The following is a 23,918-nucleotide window of genomic DNA, read 5'->3' as shown; positions in this document are numbered from 1 at the left end:
AACAACTCCACCGCCTCATTTCTCGAACCTTCCTCCCCTTCCACACCTATTCTATTTGTCATTCTACGTTGAGATCTGCATGCGCATGGTTGCCACAATCCACAATCCACAATCCACGTGGAACGGAACATAAACAACGTGGAACGGAGCAAAACCAGATTCGCGGAAACAAGCCAAGATGTAATGATATTCCTCTTGTAGGCTTTGTTGCGGTTAGTACATGTGTACTAGCGGCGTGCACGTCAGCGCTGGAGTTGCTTTTTGACGCCAAGAGCCAATGACATGGGGCGCTAGGTGAATGTCAAGGAACAGCGCGGTAGAAAAAGGTGTTTCAGCGACCGAGTCTTCGGGCTCTGCTCTGCGCGAGCTGCGCGAGGCTGCGGCTGTGGATGGGAATGGAAAAAACATGTGGCGAATGGGGTAGAGGGGAGTGATTCGTGAGTTTGGCTGGGAGTGTAATCTCGCGAGTCATGATAAGTACGAAGGATGAGTTATGAGATGGCAGAACGAGTACTGTATGAGGAGGAACAGGGCACTGGAGGAAATGAGTGTGGTAGGGAATATGGGATCGGATGGATGGCTGGCTAGATGCCCAGGTGGGTAGTTTATGATGAGACGGCGTCTTGGTTAGGTACGTTAGCAGTTGTTCGTCCTCGCCGAACACCCCACGGCGCACAAACCTTCTTCTCGCTCGCTATACGTATGGAAATACGACGGAACACAGCCCGAAAGAAAGAACTTTGGTCAAAAGAACCATTGGGTTAAACGAACCTGAATTTGAAGGTCTCTCTTCACGACTAAATACGGTCTCTTCCGACGTCGTACTTGAAGGAGATACTTTCATCCACTTCCACACTTCCGGTTCATACTTTCAAGCTACACATCAATCACGTTCATCATATAACTACCGAGCTTGAAATATCGACTGCTACGTAACTGCCAACTTTGAGACACCAACCAGCACAGCAACCACCACGCATTTCTACCCTTCAAACCGCAACCCACCTCCAAATCTCACCACCCCAACAATGCCATCAGCGACCCCCTACCGCTGCACCGGCTGCGACTTCCCCAACCCCGCCTCTCACAACGGCGCCTGCCTCAACAACATCGCCTACTGCCCCAAATCAAAAGGCGACTGGTTCTGCGCCAAATGCCCGAACATTGTGCGTGTCACACTGGGCTGTGACAAGGACGGCGTGTATAGGTGTGATCAGTGTGGTGCTGCGTTTGATGCGAAGTACAAGTATACGCCGCCGGTGAGGAGTTGGAGCTCGGCGGAGAGGAAGAAAGGGACGGAGTATGAGGGGAGGTGAAGAGCGGAGGGTCATGCACTGAAGATCAGCTTTTACGGGAGAGGGAGGGGGCTGGTTGTGAGCAATACGGTGGTAAAGATGAGCAGTCATTGTGTAACGGTACGAAGGATTCGAAGGATGGAAAGGAACATTTCGTAATATGACGAAGTCAGGGTCCGGAAGACGGCTCGCTTAAGCGCGCTGCGAAAGACTGCCCATGTGTCCAACGCCGAAGATGCGAATACGGAAGATGTACATAACAAAGTTGAGTATTCCTAGTTTGGGTCGGGTTATACGGAGTTCATAGAGCGGCATTTAGAAAAGCAGGATAGATCGCATCGACAGCGACAAAGTGACTTTTAGGTCAGTGCGGCATCACGGGCCAACTAGCGGGATAGAAACGAGGCGTTATCTATATACAACAGGTGTTATATCTATGAGTCTTTTGGGCACGTCACTTTGGTTGTGTTGGAGTTAGTACAGCCCCGCGATCTTCAGTCAGACGTTATCATCGGTCAGTGACTTGAATGTAACGACTCCATCGAAACACTCGATAGAGTCAATCTTTTGACTCTACTGAGCAATGCAATGAGCCAGATGTGAGTATGAATGTGAGTAGGTAACATGTGTGAGTCTTCACTGGTATAAATTGCGTTTCTTGCGCGCTTTCTAAATGCATTGCAACAACGAGCATCTATCCACTGTTGCAATTTCAATCGAGCAAAAGAGCAAAATCAACCTCTTGAAACTACTTATATCGAGCAAACAAACCTCGATCAACAACAGAAGGCGGCCCGTCACTTCACGAAGTCAACTTTAGCAAGGTCGTCACTTCTACATTCAAAGCTACTCCCCTACCTCGTTGTTCTAGCCCTCTCAAAACACACCGGTAGACAAACCCAAAAATGCCCGACTTCGAAGAGAATACGTGCGGTTTATGCGGATTCCCCAATCCGTTGGGACACAAGGGAAAATGCAAGAGCACGTTGCGGAATTGTCCGATGACGGACGAAGACTGGGTTTGCAAGTCCTGCAAGCAACCCGTACCGCCTAATGGTCCGCGTGCCACAAATGGTACTCGGCTTTGCAATATCTGCGGTAAACCTCAAGAGAACACGCCGTACAAACCGCCGCCGTTGAACTATTCCAAACCCCTTTACCTCCAGAAGAACTGCTTGGGCGGTAACCCACCTACACCGCCCACAGAATAAGAAAGGTCATGCATCAGAATGCAACCACGGAACGGGTGAATGGAGAAAGATCGAGGTGCAGAGGAGCTGAGGATATCGGCTAAGGTGTTTCATTTTGGTCAGGTATCTCGGGATTGGACTAGACGGACTATGGGTAAATTTTTCATCTTGATCAACGGAGGAGATAATATGTATGATACATAACGGTCCTTTTACTGGTTTTGAGAATGGTTATAATGATTGATCAAATTCGTTATTAACTGAACAAGACGTGAAAAGTAAAGAACCCAGTCCTCCCTGTCAAAACGGTTCGCGTTACTTGAACGAGATTGAAGCCAAAATTTTGCCCCGCAGGTCGCGACACCGTTGAAATACTAGGTTGAGTCGATATTTTGATTGCACTGAACGACGTGATGAGCCAGGTGCAATCACCTGTGACGTCGAGATGCCATTCCATCCGCCTTTAATTGATGGCAGACTTCACGTCTCGTTTGTGTCGTATGAAGTGCGGTAATCAAATGTGACTTTGAGGTGTAGTTCCCTCCGCCATCTATAGATGGGCGGCCTCACTTCCATGGTTATTGTTAGTATCGTTTGTATCGCGACAATCACATGTGGGCATGATATGTGAATCTTCATTGGCATAAAAGACTTCGCTGGCTGCCTCTATTAATATACAATACAACGCATACAACACAACACTCAAGACTATCAACAACAACGAATATCCATCATCTATCTTCCTCGGTTGTCAGCAAGTCTACAACCGCAACCCCTATTAATAGTCTACTTCGAACTCGTAAGTCATCCTCTGAAAACAACAATAGATTGCCCAGCTAACCAAGCCATGGATTCACAGGACAGTACATTCGCACCCAAATCTACCAACATCCAATCACGACCACCAAACCCCATCTAAACCGCGCGAACAGCCAACACGTACACACCATGCCTCACAGCGAACACTACCGATGCGGCCTGTGCGACTACCTCAACGACGAGAGCAACACCAAAAAATGCCAGAACGCTTACTTCGTTTGTCCGAAGATGAAGGGAGACTGGATCTGCTCTAACCCAGACTGCCGCGCAATCAATTCATGTGAGCGTAATAAAGATGGTGTGTACGTTTGCCCTGTTTGCGGAGTCCGCCGAGACGCGAATCCGCCGTATAAACCGCCGGTTAGGAGTTGGAGTTCTCAGGAGAGAAGACGTGGTACGGAGTATGAGACTTGATGGAAGCTGGTGGAAACCGACAAGACTCGCACTTAGGTGTGCAGCGTTAGATAGATTAGGGGATAGCGGTATTGAGAAACCCATTTAGAGGGATTCAGTTAGAGGGACTCGTTTAGAGAGATTCAGTTGGAGAGATGCATTACATAGGGCACTTGTTTAGTGGGTTAGATGGAATTTTGGGTAGACTGTGCGTGTTGGTTGAGTAAACTAGTATGTTCAATACAAGATAGGATTTCTTTTGACTTCTCTGACTCCTCCAACGCTAGTTGAAATGGTGAGATTTAGTCACTCTGTTTCCATTATTCGCCTCTAAGGTTGCCTAAGCATGTCAACGCGCATGGATGTTCAATTTCTGACCTGTTTCGCAGCAGGATTGATGACAGAAAGTTGCATCAAAACGACAAAAGTGAAGCGAAAAGTATGCCCTGTAGACCGTCAGTCTTTGGAAGTCTCATGGAAGCATGCCACAACCGCCCTTTCTCAAAACCCCTCAAGGGTTCACGCCACTCCACCTCGCCACTACCTCAATAAACTCTCTTGCAAACCCCTCATTCTCCTCTTTACTAAAGATCTCCTTCCAAACCTCATTCTCCTCCACCATCTCCTTGGCAAGCACCTCATCCGCCTTCTTCGCCAACTCATACAACTGCCTCCCAGCCTGACGCACCTTCAACACAACCGCCGTCTCCTCCTGGGTGATCATATGAGGCGCAATGTCAGCTTTCAGCATATCAAACCCCATATCCGTAGCGTAAAAGTCATCTAGCTGCGCTTTCTGATATGCCTCCAACGCCTCCATCTGCTCCTCGAAGCGGGTGAGAAGGGCTTTGGCGTGGGTGCGGCCGTCCATCCACACAGCGGTTTCTTCGAGCATTTCTTTGCGGTTTGGAGCTTCGTCGAGATGGGCTTCGGTGTCGGCTTGGGCTTTGTTGGCGCCGGAGATGGTGTCATGGGCTATGGGAAGGAGGGTTCGCTCGATCAGCTTGCGGTAGTCTAGAATGAGCATTTTTACCGCGGTAAGACGGTCGTTAAGGGAGGCGATTTGGGCATAGGGGTGGGGGGTTGCGGTCGACATGGTAGGGTGTTTGATGGGGGTATGAAGAGGAGAGAGGATTTAGTAATGCGGCTTCTTTTCAAATGAGGTGGATGAGTTTGTGAAGCAAACTTTTGAGATGTCATGAGATCTAGAGTTGAGTTATTATGCCGCCAAGCTGTGTTGAAAACGTGGTGACTGTGTATTTGGTGAGGAAGAAGAATAGGAGCAATGAGCAAACGCAAGTTGGAAGTGAAGGAGCACGACGGTCAATCGCAGACCACAGAAAAGAATGCTGCTGGATAGACCGTTTTGTGACTTTCATTCGAGGTGACAGGCACCCACGGAAGAGAATACGCGTATTGAGACGTCATGGTTGATGAGCTGCTAAAGGACGCCGTGGTTGAAGATATAAGAGCGATGGGTCTGCGAGAGTAGTTCATTCAACATGCGTACTCAACGTGTGTCTGCAGTAGCCGCGTCTCGTGCAGTCAGCAGACTTAGTCATCGAGATTAGCATTTTTATAGCCACTATGCTCATGTATCGTCTGCGATGCTGTTACATGTCTACTTGGAAGATAGCTCTTATGGCCTCTGACTAAGCGCCAGCTTCCTCAATTTCCTATCTCTTATGGACCATCTGATGCCCAAAAGCTGACGGGGAGACCTTGTTGCCTAGGCGCACCCCATCTCTACAAATTGCTGTCTAGAGCTGGCTTTCCTCAAGCTCGTGATTGTTGCATTAACGGCGTGACAAGATCGGCTTAATCACAGGTCTTTATGCCACGTATGCGCTACTCATTGTTGGAAATTGTTCGAAATACGAGATCAAGGCCAGGAAGTCTAACACAACAAACAGGATTAAGGGGAGCTGATGAAGAGAACAAAGGCGATGGACAATCTAGACAAGTTCGGAGACCGAGGTAGTAAATAGTGCACTCGTTGACAGCACATAGTGTGGGGGTGAGCGACTGTACTTGTCAAATGGCAGAACACCGCCCCATGGTGGCGTCGCATAACGCTGTCATTTAGGAGGTAACAGCGAGACACTCTCCCAAGGTATGCCCTGGGGGCTGGGAAGCCGCGTCGGGACGAAGCGAGCCGACTAGGCCGCTTTAGATGGCACCTCGGGATACATGCATGGACCTGGCAGTCATCTTCGTCACGACTCTCAGGCCATGTCCAAGCGCATGGATGAAAGAGGTGGGTGTGGCTTAAGGCTGTGCAGCACTGTCATCATCATCGAGGTAATGTCGATGAAGTCAATGAGCTGTTGAAACATGCCGAGCTCCAATTCGGATCCGCAACCATCTGGGAGTATAATGGAAGAATCGCGAAAAGATGAAACCGCGATAATTCATGTCCGAAACTCACAAAGACATCTAGAACAACGGAAGAGCCCCTACTTCTATTGACATGACTGCTAGCGTCAGGCACCGGACTGGGAGATGAGACGGATCGCTGCTCATTTCGCGCACGGAAGCGACCCGCACACACAGATGATCGGATCGATAGGCGAGACCGCGGCAACGCTGCTGGGTGTCATCTCGGTAGTTGTGGTGAGGTGGCCAGGTACAGGTCGTGGTCCGCGGCATACGATCGTGTTTGCGAAAAGTAAAGATCGTTGACGTAGATGCGGGCGCTAAGCATGGACTTGACGCGATATCACATGACCAAACCATCATCACGACTACCTAGTATGCAGCGCAGCGATCATCGGATCCGGGTACGAGTAGCGCTCCGTCACACCGCTCACAAAGAGAGGTGCGACAGCGCTCGCGGGGTAGACAAAGGCGCTGGTCGCGATTGGGTCTTGTGAGCCTCAGCAGATAACGCAAGAGCATGCATGTCATCTCCTGGGGCTGCCATTAGCGCACAGGGTTACGCAAAGATGTGAGGGTTCGCATCGGCTGCAGAGTAGAGTGAAATTGTTGATGGCACACAGGAAGGTGTGTCGAAGCAAAGACGCCTCGTGACGCTTGTAGCGCCACCCAGCAACGCGTGGGCTTGACTTGACATGTTACTCAACAAATCTAAAACGGACCACGACCTTGTGGGAAATGCCCGCAGCCCGTCAGATGCTCGCACCGCGGAGCAGAGGCATTGCTAGCAGAGTGATCGGTGCTCCCGTTGTCGATGTCTGTCTTTGTCGAACAAAGCAAATGCGTTATTCCATGGCCCGCGCCAGCCGTGCAAGCTGCGACGGTGGAAAGTACGGTGAGCAAGCCAATAGTTGAGACAGGGTTGCTTTGCCTGCCTCAACTGCAGCACCCCTTGGCAGCCTCTCTCACCATGACGTATGAATCGAACGACAAGGGTAACCCACCCCCAGCGCGCCCGAGATCTAGCCTAGTAAAAGTCAATCGGCGGATTGACACCTGCAAACAGCCAATCTGCCACCCAAATTTGCTCGAGTCGGCGAGCTGCGCGCGGTCGGTCCCAAGATCCGCAGCGTGCGCTCCTCGAAGGGGTGTTGCCCAACCGCGAGCGCAACGGCCGGGGGTTTTCAAGCAATCGGAATCGAGGCGGCACAAGCGAGCTTGTGTGTGCATGTAACAGGGAACGGCGAGGCTGCAGCACGTTTATCGTGAATGCGGGAAACACTAGTTGGGGCACGGTGCAGGGTGCTGTATTGAGGGGAATCTGTCGGCCCGCGCTTGCTCTCACCTAGTGGCGCTATGATAAGCTGTTGCCCGTAAAACCTTGATTCCCATCCTCTGTTATTATGCGAAACTCGTCCTCCTCCATTCTCTACTAATCGTAATACCGCCATCATGCCTCCTGATCCAAAGGACGCGCCGTTCCCCACCAAGCAGCTCCTTATTCTCGGTATGTATGGCGGCTGCAGGTGATGTCATGTTGATTGGACCGTCGCTGACCACCGCTTAGGGATATGCCGATTCTCCGAGCCTCTCGCCTTCAACTCTATCCTCGCCTACTCACCTTTTATGGTGCGGGACCTGGGCATCAGCAAACACGATGCTTCATTCTACGCGGGACTCTTGGTGTCAGCGTACGCCATCGCCGAGGCCATGACGGCCCCATTATGGGGAATGGTGTCTGATGTGTACGGCCGGAAACCTGTCGCGCTCATTGGCTTGCTCGGTGTCGCCGCATCTAGTCTCATGTTCGGTGTTGCGGAAACGTACTGGGTCGCCCTACTTGCGCGCTTCATCGGCGGTGCACTGAATGGAAATGTCGCAATCATGCAAACTATGGTCGCTGAGTCGGTCAAGAACCCAGCCCACGAGCGTAAGTAAATCGCGCAGTCCGCATCAGGCAGGTCAAGCTAACACGAGATAGCGCGCGCATATGCCACACAACCCTTCGTCTGGACGGTGGGCGGTATCATCGGCTCGGCCATGGGTGGTTTCCTCGCTCAACCAGCACGACTTTACCCCAACGTTTTCGACCAGGATGGCATTTTCGGACGCTACCCGTATCTTCTGCCTAACCTGATCGCCGCCATTGGAATTCTGCTGGCTATTCTCCAGGGTATGATCTTCTTGGAGGAGACCCTGGTCCGGGAAGAGAAGCCAGAGGGAGAGAACGGCATCGAGGACCACCACGATTACCACGACCATCTGGACACCATCAACGAGACCCCCGCAAACGAGCGCAGCCGTCTCCTTCCCCCGCCCTCAAATCACCAGCATGCGAACCGCGACGCCCGAGGCTCAACCGCTGGCTCGATGAGACATCGTGGCTCCATGTTGAGCGTTACGCGCGACCGATTGGCCTCCATGTCGGTTTCCGGCAGCATTCGACAGATCCGCAAACGAGCTTCTTTCCTAGAAGAGGGTATGCCCATGCCTTTTGCTCAAAACTTCGATATCCGCCGCTCGTCTTTTGGAACCATGCACTCGATCAAGGTCCAGCAGGATGTGCTCCCGATCCGAGGTGGACCGACCCCGAAACCCCGAAAGACGTTCAACCGAACTGTAGTCATGATCGTTCTCGCCATGGCCATTTTCGCTTTCCATCAGATGGCCTTCATCTCGATTCTCCCCGTTTACATCCTGGACACACCCGCAAACAAGGGCCTTGATTTCCAGGGTGGACTGGGACTGGACTTGCCCGATGTTGGAAAGTTCCTCACGGTGAACGGCTTCATCACTCTCTTCGTCCAGGGTTTCATTTTCCCGCCGTTCGTAGAGTGGGTTGGGGTTTGGAACTCCTTCCTCTGGATGATCATCCTTTACCCGATTACATACCTCATCGTACCCTTCATCAGCGCTCTTCCCCACGGACTCATAACCCCAGGCATATACGTTTCGCTTTTCCTGCAGGCGTTCTTCGGTATCATTGTCTTCCCATGCGCCCTGATCCTGATGAAGAACGCCGTTCCTTCACCTCTGGTACTTGGTCGCGTCAACGGTATCGCCATGTCAGCGTGCTGCTTAGCGAGAACCATCTCTTCTCCTCTGATCGGATTGATCTACTCTCTTGGTGGATCTGCAGCAGCCTGGTTCGCTCTCGCTGCTGCAGCCATCTTTGGCATGATCCAGCTTTTCTGGGTCCCCAAGGAAGACGTTGGCGCTGTTCAAATCGACAACGCCCTCAAGAAGGTTATACATCACGATATGGACGAGGATGCGGTAGACGACATTTCCATCATCGAGTCTGTACGATAACAGAGCTCAAAACGATTACGACAGCAACAAGTTTGAAAAGCGGTGGATCTTGGAGTAATATCTAGAGCGTCTTGATTTCCGACGCTGCATGTCTTTCGGCGTTGTATTGGTTTTCCCTCGACATGTTTATGTCTTGAGTGCCTGGCCTTCTATGTTCTTCATTGATGCTAGCATCACAGCATCTTTTTCCTTTCTTGCATAGCGCGTTGATAGAGCTCAATGCCACTCATGTTACGTCTTGGACGGATCTCAACCCTGGAATCCTGGTATGTGATGCTTGACAGTCGATATATACTTGGGTATCGGCCCGCTTGGGTAGTCCGTGCAACTTACCTTGAGTACGCACAGACAGCTGCCTACTGCACGTCGATCTAGGCCCGCTGTGGGTCCTACCACTCGGTTGGTGTTGCAGACGGAATGGCGGACATCCGGTGTGGTGATCGTGGTCTATTCGCTGGCCTGCCGGAGTGCGATGGGATGTTGGCACGGCATACGACCCTCAATAGGGGTTTAGCATTCTGGCGATAAAAAATCCTAGCAAGAACCACGACATGAGCAACGAAAGCCCACAGATGGTTTGGAGGCTTCCTAAATCGCGCTGTAGGAACATCTCAACTATACTAGCTTCTTTGATAGGCAACAGCGGCTGGGTATATCTGGGTAACTTCGTTCTGCGTCTCAGGACCTTGCGTCGGGAACCTACTACACCCCTCTGTTCATAGTTTTGGCCTGTATTCCATGTTGCGTAAGTAGTAGCGGTTGCTGGATTGCGGAGTTGGCGGACCAAGTGAACGTAAGTTTGTGGGGGATGGCACCGTTGAATCTTGGTGGGAGTGGACATGCTAGCTTTGATGATTCTTCGTAGTTCGTGAGCATATTGTTCAGCGGAAGTGTGGAGTAAGAAGATGCTTGGTGAGTAATCATCGCATTGTGAGTTCGCGATGTGCAGGATATTTCCCCAGTAAACAGGCCATGCCGTGAGACACTACCGCAGCTACAAATTCTATTTTTTATCGTTTGCAAGTCACGATATGCCGTTGTGAAATTTCGTGATTGCGCATCGTCACTGTCGCGGGTGTGGGTGAAAGCTATGGCCGCCTGATCGCGAATGAAGTTCGCCGGCTGCGCGACGTCCGACTCCCGGCTTGGCAAGAGCCTGCATGTCCCCGAGGTAAGCTGGCCTTCGCCCGTTCGCAGCTGCCCTACCTCGCCCACTACTTCTCCATTGCTTGCACTTTTGGTGATGCTTCTCTAGCAGAAGCGACTCACTATGACGCTTGACGCGGCAGCCCGACCATGGATCATTGGGGCGACCCGTGGGCAGACAACAATGCCGACGAACAAAAGTCGCCGACGAAGCACGAGGTGACCTCACCACCGCCGCCTACCCTTGCGTCTGCACCGGTACTCTTGAATGGCTTTCTCGACGACGCCGGATGGGGCAATGAAGATGAGAGCTTTGGTGACTGGACTACGTCATCTGGACATGATGCCGCCGTGACTGCACTCACGGAGACGCGCATAGCTGAACCCAGTCCACTGAAGAATGAGAGGGCAGTTGACGATGGGCCGCGTTGGGATTTGAAAGAAGAAAGCGAGCCTGAATTTCCGACGCGAGAAGACGCATGGGCTGGTCAAGAAGATACTTCCGATGTGGACAATGTAACCTCGGACACATCCGACACGTCGACTACGATACAGCCGGAAAAGACTCCCACCCAAGACGAGACCGCCCACTCGAACCGATTACAGCCCGACGATGAGTCTTCTGCACGACCCTCTACGTCCCCGTCCGAAACGAGCCGTACCGAGGCGCCGGTCGAATCGCCAAGAACATCATTAGAAGAAGAGGCTGGCAGGCAGCAGACTGCAGCGGAGGAGCCAAAGCCCGAGGAAGTATACGCGGCAGCAAGTCATGAGGATAGTGAAGTGGATGCCTCAAGTTCCAGCAGCGACAGCATAGACGGTGAATTTGGGACTTTCACGCAAGATACTCTGTTGACGGAAGCTCCTTCCGGTCCACCAGAAACCACACAGAGTTTTGAAGGAGACTCGAAGGAGACGCCTGAAGAATCAGTCGCTTCCCGCTCTGGATCGCCTGTAGCCTCTTCGAGTGCCGCTGCTGCCTCATACGATGCCGATACCTACCAACTCGATACAGGCCTCTTCAACGAGCTTTTTTCTTCCAGCGGCAATACAAGGGAACTAGAGGAGGGACCAGATGATCCTATATACTCAACATCTGGGCGCAAAGCTTGGTATAGGCTCACGCGCAAGCAGACCATGAGGGAGTTCAACAGCGGGAATGCAGACGACAACTATATTCGGGTCACATGGGCAGGCTCTAAGGTCAGAGAGGAAGTGAACAAGACTGTAGCAAGATGGGCACGCGAAGACCGTCTCTCTGGCACAGGTCCTGGAGCCAGGGCATCGTTCTACTGGGACACTCCTGCGCCTCTGGAGCCCAAGATAACAAGAGGGCATATGCGCACGAAGACTACCATTCCTACGCCACGAGCAGTTGAAGTTGCACCAGCTCGACAAAGCATGCCTCCTGTGTCCTCCGATACCCCGGCTGCGTTCAACTGGAGTTCTCCCACTACTACAGTGGACCCTTGGAAGCAGGACAGTCCCGGTTTACCGCCCATAATCCCACCTGTCGCGCCTAAGCATAATACTGTCGAATTTACACAGGCGAATGAGCTTCGTGCAGTTTCAATTGACCTTGCACGCGATGTTGGGGAAACACAAGGGCAAACGCCGAGTGAAACGCCGGTTGTCGCAACGAAAGCAATCCCACCTCCTGAGCCAACCACAACCTCTTCAAGTCCTTGGGGAGACATTGCTGCTCTCGACACCAACACTTCCAATCAGGAACAACGTACGAATGTGCCTGCAGAAGATGACGATGATTGGGGTGAGATGATATCAAGCCCTACAGTATCCACTTTCCCCTCAGCCTTCTCAAGCTCCATACCCGCGACGCTCGACAGCACTGTGTCAAACTCAGCATCACCACCAAAGACTCCGCCGATCCAGGATCGTTCAGCCGAAGCGATGCACATCGTGCGCCTGCGAAGTACCATATCGCCCACCTCAGCGATCTTTGGACCGAAGAGTTTTGTTCCGTTCCACGCTGAACAAGGACCTATTGGGCCTGGACTCTTGAAACCCGCCAAGCGCTCTGTTTCTGCCACATCGGAGAAGAGCAAAGTCGAAGTTCCACCAAAACCGATATCAGAAGTCATTCCACAAGAGGAAGTGAAAGCTGATGTATTGCCGGCGCGCGACGCGCATGATACCAACGAAATTGCTATCAACGAGGTGAAGGTCGAAGAGACTGGTACGAACGGCACGGAAGAAGACGACTTTTCTGCGTTTACGTCCAATACACATGAGGCGGAACCTGCCAGGCCTAGCACTCCGCCTTCGGCTTCCATAGTACGAGATGAACATTCTATTGATGCCTGGGCCGACGCCGATTTCTCCTTCTTCGAATCCGCTCCTGCCACGAAAGCGTCTGCGCCAGCCACGCGCGATCCCTCAGATCCCTTTTCCGTCTTCGAAACTCCTCCGAGACCGACCAGTGCTGCATCTTCCGCGAAGACGTTTACACGGTCTCCTCCGCGGAATGTAACTCCTCCGCGGAATGTAACTCCTCCGCCCATTCAGCCACTTACTGGGGCTACGAACTCTGCGCAACGACGGAAAAACGATGAAGAACAGGTTATCAAGAGTATTCTGGCTGGGCTACCAGACTTGAGTTATATGTTGCGTAGATGATGTATCGTTGTTTAGATGATTGTATAACTGGTGTTCCTTGCATTTCAAATGGCGTTTTCGGGTGCTTGGATATCCAGGGTTGTTCTAGCATTGTTGGCATATGTCACAGGGTCATGTGGCAAGAGCGTTCCTCCGTACACGTCCAATCTTCATATCATTACTATCACTGAGAGGAGCATAGATGCACGATATCGTCTCGCTTGTTCTTGCTTTCACATCATCTCTTCATTCCGTTTCACATTCTAGTTCACTTCCTCTTCTTCGAGCACTTCCTTCATTCACTGCAGTTAGCCATCACCGTTCTCATAGTCGCCATCGCCGAACAGCCACTCCCCTCAGTCCTCGGGAGTAGAAGTTTACATTCCATCGGCACACCCTCTCTCGATTTAATCCTTCCTAGCGAGGCCTCTTCGAACTAAACCGAGACCTTCCTCAACTTGAGCACTATTTAGACACGCAACGTCAACCACTCCTACCCTCAACTCTACCCAACCAATCTCTTGACAACATACAGCAAAGAAGAATGGGAAAACATTACCACGTTCGTCATAGGAGTAACGGCGAACGCTATACAGTCACCGTCCCTGCCGACACCTCCCCCGCCTCGGTACGGTCGACGTATGAAGCTGAACACTGGACGACTCGAGAGACAAGCTACGGAAGCGACTCAAGGCACGATACTGATGACTTTCGATTCCCAAATCGACCAATGCTGCCAGATGGTTTGGTACCCATCGATGGCTCTCGCTACGAACCCATTGAGACTCATCCAGGAAGAATGTACTACCCACCCAATCTACACGGTCCCCATTACACCATCCCACCGTTCCCCCAACAAGTCCACTCTCCACCACAGCGACATATCACCTTCGCTCCCGACCCCCGAAGAGACCCTCCCCCCAGCTACCCACCTCATCCTCCTCACTTTACCCGCCGACACGGCCCAGGCCACTCCCGCAGCAGAAGTGCACCTGTGAATCCTTTCGAGGGCTCTCGCCACAGTGGGAATGTTGCGGACAGGCTCGCCCAACTTCCTGAATACGCTCAACAACACCCTCGGTTTGAGGAGGCGAAGTATGCTATGCAGATGATATGGAGGTATCCTAGAGATGATCCTAGGGCGGTGCCGTGGCAGATGGCGCTTAGGGATATTACGGAGGATATGGAACGGATGGGGAGGGGGGAGGTAAGGGGGTTTGGGAGGCGGTGAGAATGTGCCTTGTCATGCCTGCTATTTGCTTGTCGCAAACCTGTAAAGCTTTACATTGTTTCCCAGCGCAAACGGCTTGTCATTTTTCGAGGGCGCAGCTGTATATAAGAATTGTTTCTACATCCCGACCTTTCATCTCTGTACCGAAAGATCCATCAACACGACAATGAGCTCAGCAATTCGTTTCAAAAACAATCCACCCTACGAACCACCGAAACACCCAGATCCTGTCGTATTCGCTGTCATTCCGATACAGTTCGTGGTGGCTTGTGATTGCATCCTGAGAGCAGCAAGAGAAGCCATTCTGAAAAACACGAGTAAAGACCATTTCGAAGAAAACCCAGGCGGCCGTAACCTTCATGATTCTTGCTCCGTAACTAAGCAGGTCCTCGACAAAGACTACGTTTGGCCTCTGATCGTTGACCGAGATGCACCTCTGGCCATGAACATTCACAAGATAGAAGCAGAGGCACGTAAATGGCTGAACAGGTCTCCACTCTTCACCCACCACCGCAGCGACCTCGCGAATTACCTAACAGCCCCCGTCACCTTCAAGCCGAAATACTACGGGGTAGATAATCGTGGTCTTGTGCAAATGAGGGACGAGAAGATTGGGCTTCGACAGCAGCCGCCTCAGATCTACTTGGACAGCACAATCTCGGTTGAGGCTTTGTGTTCTGAGGAACACAAGAAAGCGTATTGTGAGTATCTGACTACGCTGTCTTGGACTGAAAAGGCGCCCCAAGACCGAATATTCAGAATGGAAGCGCTCGTAGGGAATCCTCCTCCACGAGAGTATCCTCCCCCGAAGACCTTCGAATACAACCCGCCGGGATGTAGATGGTAAGGATTTCAGAGAGAATGGCTTTAACTGATCGCACAAGATCTCAGCTCGGTCGAGAGTACCTAGGTAATGTCAATGTCACGACGCTCAACACTCTTGCCCATTTATCTGTCATCACATTCGTCTATTTCTTTCTGTCGCTATTGAGAAAGAGTGTCATGGAAACTGTCCAGCGGTGTGCTATTTACAGTTTCAGCCTTGTCAGTAGACTAATGAGACTGCTCATTTTCTCGTTAGCCTTCACTGCCCAGGTGACTATCAGTTCAGAACCGTGCGGGGTTTAACGTTCGTTTGCTCTAGCGGCACTCGTGTAAGTCAGTCTCCATATATAAACTACAGAATCCTGATACTTTCGTTCTACCCCATCACGTTCGTGCAACAATGGCCTCGCTCAACTACACACCATCGCTCCCCGCCACGGCCGCGTCCGCAGAGAAGATGGTGAAGTTCGCCCTCTTCCCCATCGAGACTCTTACCGCCTGCATTTACATCCTCGCTAAAGTCTATACCATCATCTCCAACAGCACATCTTCAATTGGCATTTCCTCGATCTCAGATGTTAGCGAGATGTTAGCGCATTACATCAAAGCGAAAGAGCTAGTGGACTCCAAGGACACTGTCTGGCCGCTCATTGTCAAAGAGCAATCGCAGATTTACAACAACATCATCGGGATTATAAAGACTGCAATCGAGTGCCTTGTGGGCTCCTTCTTCGGATCGTTCGTGGAAGAACACGAGAGGCTCAAGATATACCTGAAACCTCAGCGAAGTTTTTCCGCCAGCGGATTGGCCATACATCGAGATGGTACCGTTCTGAAAAGGGATCTCATCGTTCTGGAGCAGCGCAGGGTGATGGACGCCTACAAGAATGACCCCAATCGACCGGAGTGCTTCTGGCTTCCAGATCACCACAAGCAGGAAGATTTCGAGGACTTCCTGATGACATTGGCCTGGGCTAGAGAGAAGCCTCTCAAGCGTATGTTCACTGAGGAGTTCAAGGGAGCTTACCTGGAACATGTACCAGAAGTCCAGGACGGTACAGCCTCCGACCACGTCAGTCTGACCGGTAAGTAGACGTTCTTCCGGTCCTTCAATCTCATGTTTGACAACGTAATAGACACCGAGTCCGTTGTCGATACGCTCACTCCGTCGACCACTCGCACCGCTTCGCCAGCTCTCACTGAGCGCCTATAAGTCAAGTGATGGGACAAGAAGTTAGGTAGTTATGGATCAATCCATACCTGGTAGTTGTAGTGAACCTTAGGTACATCATGGGAGGGCACTGCCAATTCTAAGATACCTACATTCTGAGCGCACGCTTCCCAACATTATTAGCCTATGCGTGATCTCTTTCGGCTGCTGCCTTCCTCATTAGTCTTCACTGCCAAGCAAAGTTACCTAAGACCGTGCGGGTTGCGACAGTCATTTGTTTGCTCTGGTGGGGCACTAGTTTGAGTGCACAAAACAAAACAAATTCCTCAACTCAGCGCTTTGTACGTTCACGTTTCCTCCGATAATAGATTTCAACTTTGATCTCGCCCTCATCCGCCACCATGGATGCGACTTCCCCAGAGATGATTGACTTCGTCATCGTTCCAATCGAGACTATGGTTGCCTGCAACTTCATTCTCTTTTGTGTCGCTCAATCGATTCAACATATGCAGGTACCTGGAGTTACTGACGACACCGAAATATTTCACAATGTCGGCTCCGCTTTGATCAACGATATAGCGTCCTGGCCATTGATCGTGAAAGAACACTCGCGATGCCACACGACTATCAAGCAAGTATACGAGGCTGCATCAAACTGGCTGTCGCGCTCTCCCTTGTTCGATGACACACGCAATGAACTTGCACTGTACTTGGAGTTGCCAACCGGATTCTCCGTGAGCGATTTGAAAATGAGGGACAACGGTGCTATCCTCAACAGAGGAACCATCCTTCTCAAGCAGCCTACCAGGGACTACTACAAAAGTATCAACAGCCAGTACTGTTTCCTGTCCAGTCCCGAGACCAACAAGCGGAATTACCGCGCCTTCTTAACTCAGTTGATGTGGGCGCGGGACGACCCCCTTGCGCGAATGTTCAAATCGGACTTCAAGGGTGAGTTCCAAGACCATCAGAAAGTTACCAACATTGGGGAACTGTCGCACCAGCTCGAGAGCCTGAGCGTTGCTGGTATGTGTATCATCTCTTCTGCTATGTCTCAAGCTAACAACATTCAGACGGCGCGTCCACTGTCGCTATGGATACACCCTCAACTACTCGCGCTCCTTCACCAGCCCTCACCGAACGTCAGGATAACCCCACTGCTGACCGCGCCACCGAGAGCAAACCCATCGAGCCGCCGACCCTCAAATACATTGCCGTCATCGAGACTGCCAACGACAAGGCTGTTTTCAATCTAGACACCAACAAAGTGGACGAAAAGCAGCACAAGATTCTGGTCAACGCGAAGGAAATGTGTGATGAGATGGTCTCGATGAGCTATGGTGGCAAGACGAAGCTACAGGATGTTATGGACTTGACTGTACAGATGGCTACAAAGTGGGAGGAAGTGCGCGGAAAGCAGGCGATACAGGAGAAGAAAGTTTACGGAGGATTTGGTTATTATTGAAGCAAATAAGGGCTTGCTTGGACCAGAGAACTAAGTTTCACGAAGGCTGTGGAACTCTGAACTTCCAAGGTTAGTAGGTAGTCAATCAAATAGGTTAGATCACCGAATACAACCGTCATTTTACGACCTTGCACTTAGTTACTCATGCACAAACAAAGACTCAACGGATTTCAGTGTTTACTTGACATTTTCATGCGCCCAAATCCCCAGTTAGAGAGTGCCTAGCTCATGGGCTAAATCACCGCGACGTGTCCTGTAGCTTTCAAGCGCTCAAATCCATCGCATCCCCAGCAGCAGCCTTCCTAGACCCAAAGCGCGCATCCAGCTTCCTGATTGTGCTCTGCCTCATCTCCTTCGAAGGCCACCCCTCATTCGGCACCCTAACCTTCTTATCGCCCCTTAACTGCACCGGCACCGGGATATTCTCTCCAGTTTTACTATCCCCATACCCGTACATGACAAAGTCCAGATAATACTGCTGCACATCCAGGCCCCTCCTAATGCTCTCGGCGATGACGAGATCCAAAGCATGCGGCATCCTCTTGCCATCTTCGTTCCAGCCCTCAAGACTCAGTAGACCCCACTGGTCTTCCAGTACGCTATGGTCTTCTACGTCTTCGAGCCAGGGATGCGCTTCGAAGTCGAGATCGTCCATGAGGTATGTAGCGACGACCATCGCACTGGTGGTATCGTAGTTGAACTTCATCTTGCCACTGAGCGCCTCCCATAGCGGAGTCAAGCTCTTCTGGGCGAGCAACATGGGGCCTAGCTGACAGACGCCGTTGCCCAGTATGGGATCGGAGAAGCGCATGTCGAGCTTCATGAAGAAGAGCTGGATGTTGATGAGATCGGCGTCGGTCCAGATATCGGCATCCTCAAGGAAGGAGCGACGCGTTCTCGATTCCTTGAGCTCCATGACGCACCAATACTTCATCAGCGCGCCCTCGCAGGCCTCTGGTACGCGATGGCCTTCCAGAGCCATGTATGTGAGAATGCTGCGTACGATCTTCTGGCGATAGACTATCATGCCAACCCAGCGAAAGCCTGGTACGTCGCGCGCTAGCCACTCGCGGCCGTCCATGGGTCGGAGCATGGGGTCGGAGATGCACGTACGGGGGTAAAGTACCCAGCTGAAGATGTGGCCGGCAAGTGGTGCATGGTAGCGAGCGTAGTCGTGTATCAGGGAGACGCTGTATAGATTCAGGCGGTAGTGGAACTCTTTGTCGATGGCGTAGAGGTCGACGATGGAGGGGTAGGGTAAGCGGAGCGCGAACTGGAAGAAGAGGTTCGGGTGTCGGATGATGGCCTTGTAGACACTGAAAAGCTGCTTCGGGGCAGATCCACCGGTGGAAGTTTGGGGTATGGGCCTGGAGGGTATGTCTGGGCCCCAGATCTCAGCGGCAATATTGTGACGGCGGTGTTGACGGCGGCGGACGACGGTAGGCGCATTACTCTCGGTTGTGGAGGAATCCTGAAGCTTGGCAGTTTTTGGAGAACCATCTTCGACTGCTCGTTTGTTTTTCCCTTTCGCGTTTGCGTTGAGATAGAGCGGGCTTGGTGGAGGCTCCATGATTATCGTAAAGCTTGACTTCGTGACCTAGTATCACCTAGATGAGGCCAAGGTGCGCTCAAATAAATATACTCTCATCCAGTTCAGGGGGACCGCGTGCGTAGTTTAGGGTTTTCGCGCACAATAGTTGCTGTCAAGACGGTGGAGAGGCAAACAATAAGGCTGTCAGGTCGTCGTGCCAACAAAACAGCGGGACGCCCAGGCAGCCAACTACACAGCAAATTCAGAGCACCTGAGATGAGAGTAGGACTAGGCGGCTGCCCGGAGTTTTCCGGAAACTGTACAATAAAATATGCGATACTCGTTGCAGACGCGTGAATCAAAGAAGATTTGCGTGAACGGAGATGGCAGCTCCAGCATCCGCATGAATCTCAACCCTACTGAAGGAACATGAAATATACGAAATAGAAAGGAGCAGAGCTGCATACTATACCGTGGCAGTGAAACCTGACATATGCACTCATCATTGCTGTAGGCACGCGATGCTCCAGGCTCTTCCTCTCAGACGCGCTTCTCACATAACTTACGGAGTGTCCACAGGTCGCCCCACAACTGAACGCGCGAATTTGCTTCGACAGGGTCGGTGATGGCCATCTGAAGGTGTCGAAGGTGTATGTGAAGGCGTGGATGGGTGAGTGGACGACGCGTCAACGTCATTGGCCCGTGCGCTGTAACCCCCGCCTCGGCCCCTCGTCGTCGTCCCTGCATAATCTGATAATTTAGTTCGCCGTGGGAAAATCGCGTTCCTCACGCATCACAACAAATTCTCCGATCAACGACTTCGTATCACAGTCGCTAAACACGGCTACATTCCATCGCCTACAGTACGTGTTTGCTCTCGGTCCGAAATCAACGCCTTTCGCCACGCGATTATTGACTTAAGATATCTAGGACAACTTAGGCATCAATATTCTGATCATTAAATCAGCTTGAGTAGTGCAACCATCGACCATTGCCATAAACGCATCTCTTTCTGATATACGAAAACCTCCGCGATCGCGTACCACGCGCATCATGACATCCAATCTTCTGGCCTCGGCGACCTCGGCGCTCCCCAACGAACTCGCTCTTGTCGTAATCGATCATCTCCAAGGCAACAACAAGGCCTTATGTGCTCTCGCTCGGACATGTCGCGATATGCAAGACCTCGCAGAAGAGCGACTCTACAAGCGAATCGAGCTTCTATCCGTAAAGAACCTCCACGCTATCATCGAAGCCTTCACATCGCGTCCTGAACGCGTCCGCGCCGTACAAACCCTCAAGATCTTGTATTCATACAAAGACGACAGTTTAAAAGACAGCGCCGAGATAAGGACGACTTTCAACGAGTGCGTGGCTCGTATGGTCAACCTGAGGGAATGGCATATTGAGAGCCCGTACGATAACTTCCATTGGGAGAACGATGGTGGACAGGCTTGGGTCAACGGCGATATGCAACGCTTCCGCCGTGCGCTCGACACAGCTTGCGTGGAGGGCCCGATAGAGACGGACAAGATCGCGGCTGAGCGGCGCTTGGGAAAGAATCTCGAGCGGACAGTTGGGCTGGGTCTTCTCGAGAACGTGACCATCCACTCGCACGGTACTGCTACCGACTTCTGGAACCTTGAGGGATTCCATTGTCTCTTCCGACACCCCGCACTCAAACACCTTCACATCTCCTGTGTGGCCTTCCCAGACTCTGGAATCCCAGAGCTCGCAGCACATACGAAGAAGACTCCTCTGATCTCGCTTGTTTTTGACGAGTGCGAACTGCGGCCCAAAAGTCTGCTCAGCATCCTTCGCACTCCGGCGCGTTTGAAGTCGTTGACTCTGGGCGAGAACGTCTTCAACATCAACCGGTCAAGGCGGGCTAAGCCGTTATTGAACAAAGACGCGGGCGGATCACTGGAGGCTCTCTCCGCAGTCGCGCACTCGCTGGAAAGCCTTACACATCTAAATCCTGGCTGGCGGCTTGACAAAAGCCCGCAGGTGCTCCGCAGCATACGCCCACCTGGTGATGGTATGCGCGATTTCCACCTTCTGAAGTACCTTGAATGCGACACGAATTCGTTCCTACATCAGGCTATCATCATGAACCGTGATCTAGCGCCCCCTAGCCTGGAAACACTTCGTATCCGTCGGCATTGGGATGTTCCGGTCGACTTCTGGGATCAGCCGCCTGACTTTGATCACTACGCCGCTTTGCCATCTCTGGATACCCTCGAATTATTGCAATCATCATACATGTGGTAAGTTCTGATAACAAAGAAAGCGTTTTTATTTAAATCATGCGCTGACTATGCCCCGTGTGGCTCATAGGCTCGACACGGCAAAGTCTGAGTATATCTGCGATGAGGAACGTCTTCGCAATCGCCACGCAAAGGCGTTCAAGCTGCACAAGGCTGGCATCAACCTGAAGATGTCGTTGGAACTACACAAAAGCGAAGGTTTGATACCACCGTACCTGCACAAAGAGCGCGTTCCTATTATCGAATGCCTGTACGATGCGAGCATGGATGGATTCAGAAGTTTCATCAGGAAAGAAGTTACCAACGAGTACCAAGAGACAGTTGAATCGCTTGCGAGAGAAGAAGCTGAAACGGAACAACTAAGCGAAGTGGATATCAGCCTCTTAAAGTCGAAGACACGACGTCTTACGCTTTCCATGAAGCATAGCCTCGTGAATCGCGGCGGCCGACTCCCATCGTTCAGGGAAATATTCGGCTCAGATGACGGAAGCGAAGAATCAGCTGACAGCGATGAGGATTTCGAGGTCGATGATCTTGACGAGGATGACGATATGGCGCTCGATCTTGAGCTCGACGATGATGTCGTTCAGCAGTATATCGATGAAGACGGCAATCCTGTATTTGACGAGGACGGCAACCCTGTGTTCGAGGACGACGGAGAGCTTTTCACAACCGTGTGGGAAGTGGCTACTGAGGACGAGTATGATAGCGATATGGATGAGGACACGGATGAGGATGATGACGATGACGAGATGCACGACGCGTTGGAAACCCAGCAACAGCCCGCCAACACCAACACCAACGACGACGTTGACTAAGCAGTCTTGGGAGAGTGACAGCTGTTTATGTTCGACTTCGGTAACCTGTACAGCCACAATAGTGTATTCTTGTGTATTATTGGCTTTAGAGAATAGTTTTAATGATGCATGTATTATCAAAAGTGTTATGCTGATGACCAACAGTAGCGCTATGTGCTCGTGCAACACATACAGCTTCGGATCACAGTCTCTATATAGATCCTCTCTCAAGAATGAACGAACGCCGGGTATTTGAAAAGGTATGGCACCAAATCAGTAGCTAATACACCACTGCAAAAGAAGTCTGCGATGAACGTTAGCCATTATCTCGCACTTCCCATCCCTCATCAACTTACCTCCACCAAACCCATCACCGCGCACACCCAAGGGTCTGTGACGAACAGTACGCGTTCTCCCTATTCACGCGTCAGCACTTGATCCCTCTATCATCTTACATCATTCATCCCCCTCATCCAATTCCTTCCTAATCCGGTAGGTATCCCGCCTTCCTCCCCCAAATCTAATCCAAGAACCGAACAAACATACCTCGTCAAATAGCTCCCATCCGCCTTCGCCCTCCTTGTTTCCAAAAGCGGTGGCACAAAAGGTAGTGCAAGAGCTGAGACTACATAGCTTGTGGCTAAAGTGGCTTTGAGGCGGTAGTGTGGGTCGCGTGGGAGATGGCGGGTGGAGTATGTGCGGAGGTGGGAGAGGGCGTGTGTTGAGATTGCCATTTTTGTGTCGGTATACGGATGGAGTTGAGAACGATGGTATATGGAGTTGCAAGCTGAATATATGGTTGTGCCTTTGTACCGTCGTTGTTGCGGTCGTGATTATAGATGCTCGCGTGTGACCAGCCCTACGGAAAATGATCTCGGAATGTGGGGCCAGGAAGGTTCGGTGGTGTCGGCGCGTGTGGGGTCTTGGTTGTGTCGGTAATTCTGTGCTCTGTGGTTTGGACTTGATGTTTTTTCTTCAAGACAGGTAAAAGAATAGTAACATGGGGGCGTCGGGGGCTATTAATACCCTTCAAGATGGTTGCCTAGGACGTCTGCCCTGAGGCTTTGAGCAAGGGGTGAACGAACGGCCCTCGCACTACGGCCGCGGCTGACCTGCACGTGGAGATGAGCGACGTATGCAGGCGGAGTCAAATGTCACCATTTTTGTGGGCTGCGGTTAGGGCTGCCTTGACGCTAGGAAGCGTTTCCGTTGCTTATATCTTGCTTTGAAAGCGCGGTCTGCGAGTTTGGCTTACAAAGGCGCGAAATATACATACTGAGAGTATTGGTAAGACGAGTCTGAAGTGATCGTTGAATGCGTTTGCGTAGAATCTCTATTCATCTTTCTGCGATACTTCTTCAGGCGTGCATTCGCGAGGATGCCTCAGGGTCTGGGCGATCCGATCCGGGTCACACCACCCTCGCGCGAGTACGCGCGAGCCGCCGCCTTTTGCACGGTAGAGGCTTTTACCGGGATGCAGAAAG

General features: G+C 51.6%; 8 protein-coding genes across 8 annotated transcripts; 6 read left to right on the top strand and 2 right to left on the bottom strand.

The window, feature by feature from the left end:
- Nucleotides 1-4,208: 4,208 nt before the first annotated feature.
- Nucleotides 4,209-4,793, bottom strand: J4E84_008681 (uncharacterized protein; the record flags this gene model as incomplete). The annotated part of the gene is made up of 1 exon (XM_049391251.1): nucleotides 4,209-4,793. One exon carries the CDS (start codon nucleotides 4,791-4,793, stop codon nucleotides 4,209-4,211), a length of 585 nt encoding a protein of 194 aa, XP_049240953.1.
- Nucleotides 4,794-7,525: 2,732 nt separating this feature from the next.
- On the top strand, nucleotides 7,526-9,385 carry J4E84_008680 (uncharacterized protein; the record flags this gene model as incomplete). Its single annotated transcript, XM_049391250.1, has 3 exons — nucleotides 7,526-7,580; nucleotides 7,641-8,003; nucleotides 8,055-9,385. 3 exons carry the CDS (start codon nucleotides 7,526-7,528, stop codon nucleotides 9,383-9,385), a joined length of 1,749 nt encoding a protein of 582 aa, XP_049240952.1.
- A 1,296-nt stretch (nucleotides 9,386-10,681) lies between these two features.
- Nucleotides 10,682-13,168, top strand: J4E84_008679 (uncharacterized protein; the record flags this gene model as incomplete). Its single annotated transcript, XM_049391249.1, has 1 exon — nucleotides 10,682-13,168. The coding sequence occupies one exon, from the start codon at nucleotides 10,682-10,684 to the stop codon at nucleotides 13,166-13,168; it is 2,487 nt and encodes an 828-aa protein (XP_049240951.1).
- Nucleotides 13,169-15,603: 2,435 nt separating this feature from the next.
- J4E84_008678 (uncharacterized protein) lies at nucleotides 15,604-16,296 on the top strand (the record flags this gene model as incomplete). Its single annotated transcript, XM_049391248.1, has 1 exon — nucleotides 15,604-16,296. The coding sequence occupies one exon, from the start codon at nucleotides 15,604-15,606 to the stop codon at nucleotides 16,294-16,296; it is 693 nt and encodes a 230-aa protein (XP_049240950.1).
- A 479-nt stretch (nucleotides 16,297-16,775) lies between these two features.
- Nucleotides 16,776-17,839, top strand: J4E84_008677 (uncharacterized protein; the record flags this gene model as incomplete). Its single annotated transcript, XM_049391247.1, has 2 exons — nucleotides 16,776-17,400; nucleotides 17,448-17,839. 2 exons carry the CDS (start codon nucleotides 16,776-16,778, stop codon nucleotides 17,837-17,839), a joined length of 1,017 nt encoding a protein of 338 aa, XP_049240949.1.
- Nucleotides 17,840-18,101: 262 nt separating this feature from the next.
- J4E84_008676 (uncharacterized protein) lies at nucleotides 18,102-19,409 on the bottom strand (the record flags this gene model as incomplete). The annotated part of the gene is made up of 1 exon (XM_049391246.1): nucleotides 18,102-19,409. The coding sequence occupies one exon, from the start codon at nucleotides 19,407-19,409 to the stop codon at nucleotides 18,102-18,104; it is 1,308 nt and encodes a 435-aa protein (XP_049240948.1).
- A 1,014-nt stretch (nucleotides 19,410-20,423) lies between these two features.
- Nucleotides 20,424-21,641, top strand: J4E84_008675 (uncharacterized protein; the record flags this gene model as incomplete). Its single annotated transcript, XM_049391245.1, has 1 exon — nucleotides 20,424-21,641. The coding sequence occupies one exon, from the start codon at nucleotides 20,424-20,426 to the stop codon at nucleotides 21,639-21,641; it is 1,218 nt and encodes a 405-aa protein (XP_049240947.1).
- Nucleotides 21,642-21,687: 46 nt separating this feature from the next.
- J4E84_008674 (uncharacterized protein) lies at nucleotides 21,688-22,455 on the top strand (the record flags this gene model as incomplete). The annotated part of the gene is made up of 1 exon (XM_049391244.1): nucleotides 21,688-22,455. One exon carries the CDS (start codon nucleotides 21,688-21,690, stop codon nucleotides 22,453-22,455), a length of 768 nt encoding a protein of 255 aa, XP_049240946.1.
- Between the last annotated feature and the right edge of the window lie 1,463 nt (nucleotides 22,456-23,918).

Source organism: Alternaria hordeiaustralica (assembly GCF_023758085.1).
Source record: "Alternaria hordeiaustralica strain BMP 2776 chromosome Unknown scaffold_23, whole genome shotgun sequence".
Lineage (NCBI taxonomy): Eukaryota > Fungi > Ascomycota > Dothideomycetes > Pleosporales > Pleosporaceae > Alternaria > Alternaria hordeiaustralica.
This window is presented reverse-complemented; position numbering and strand designations above follow the sequence as displayed.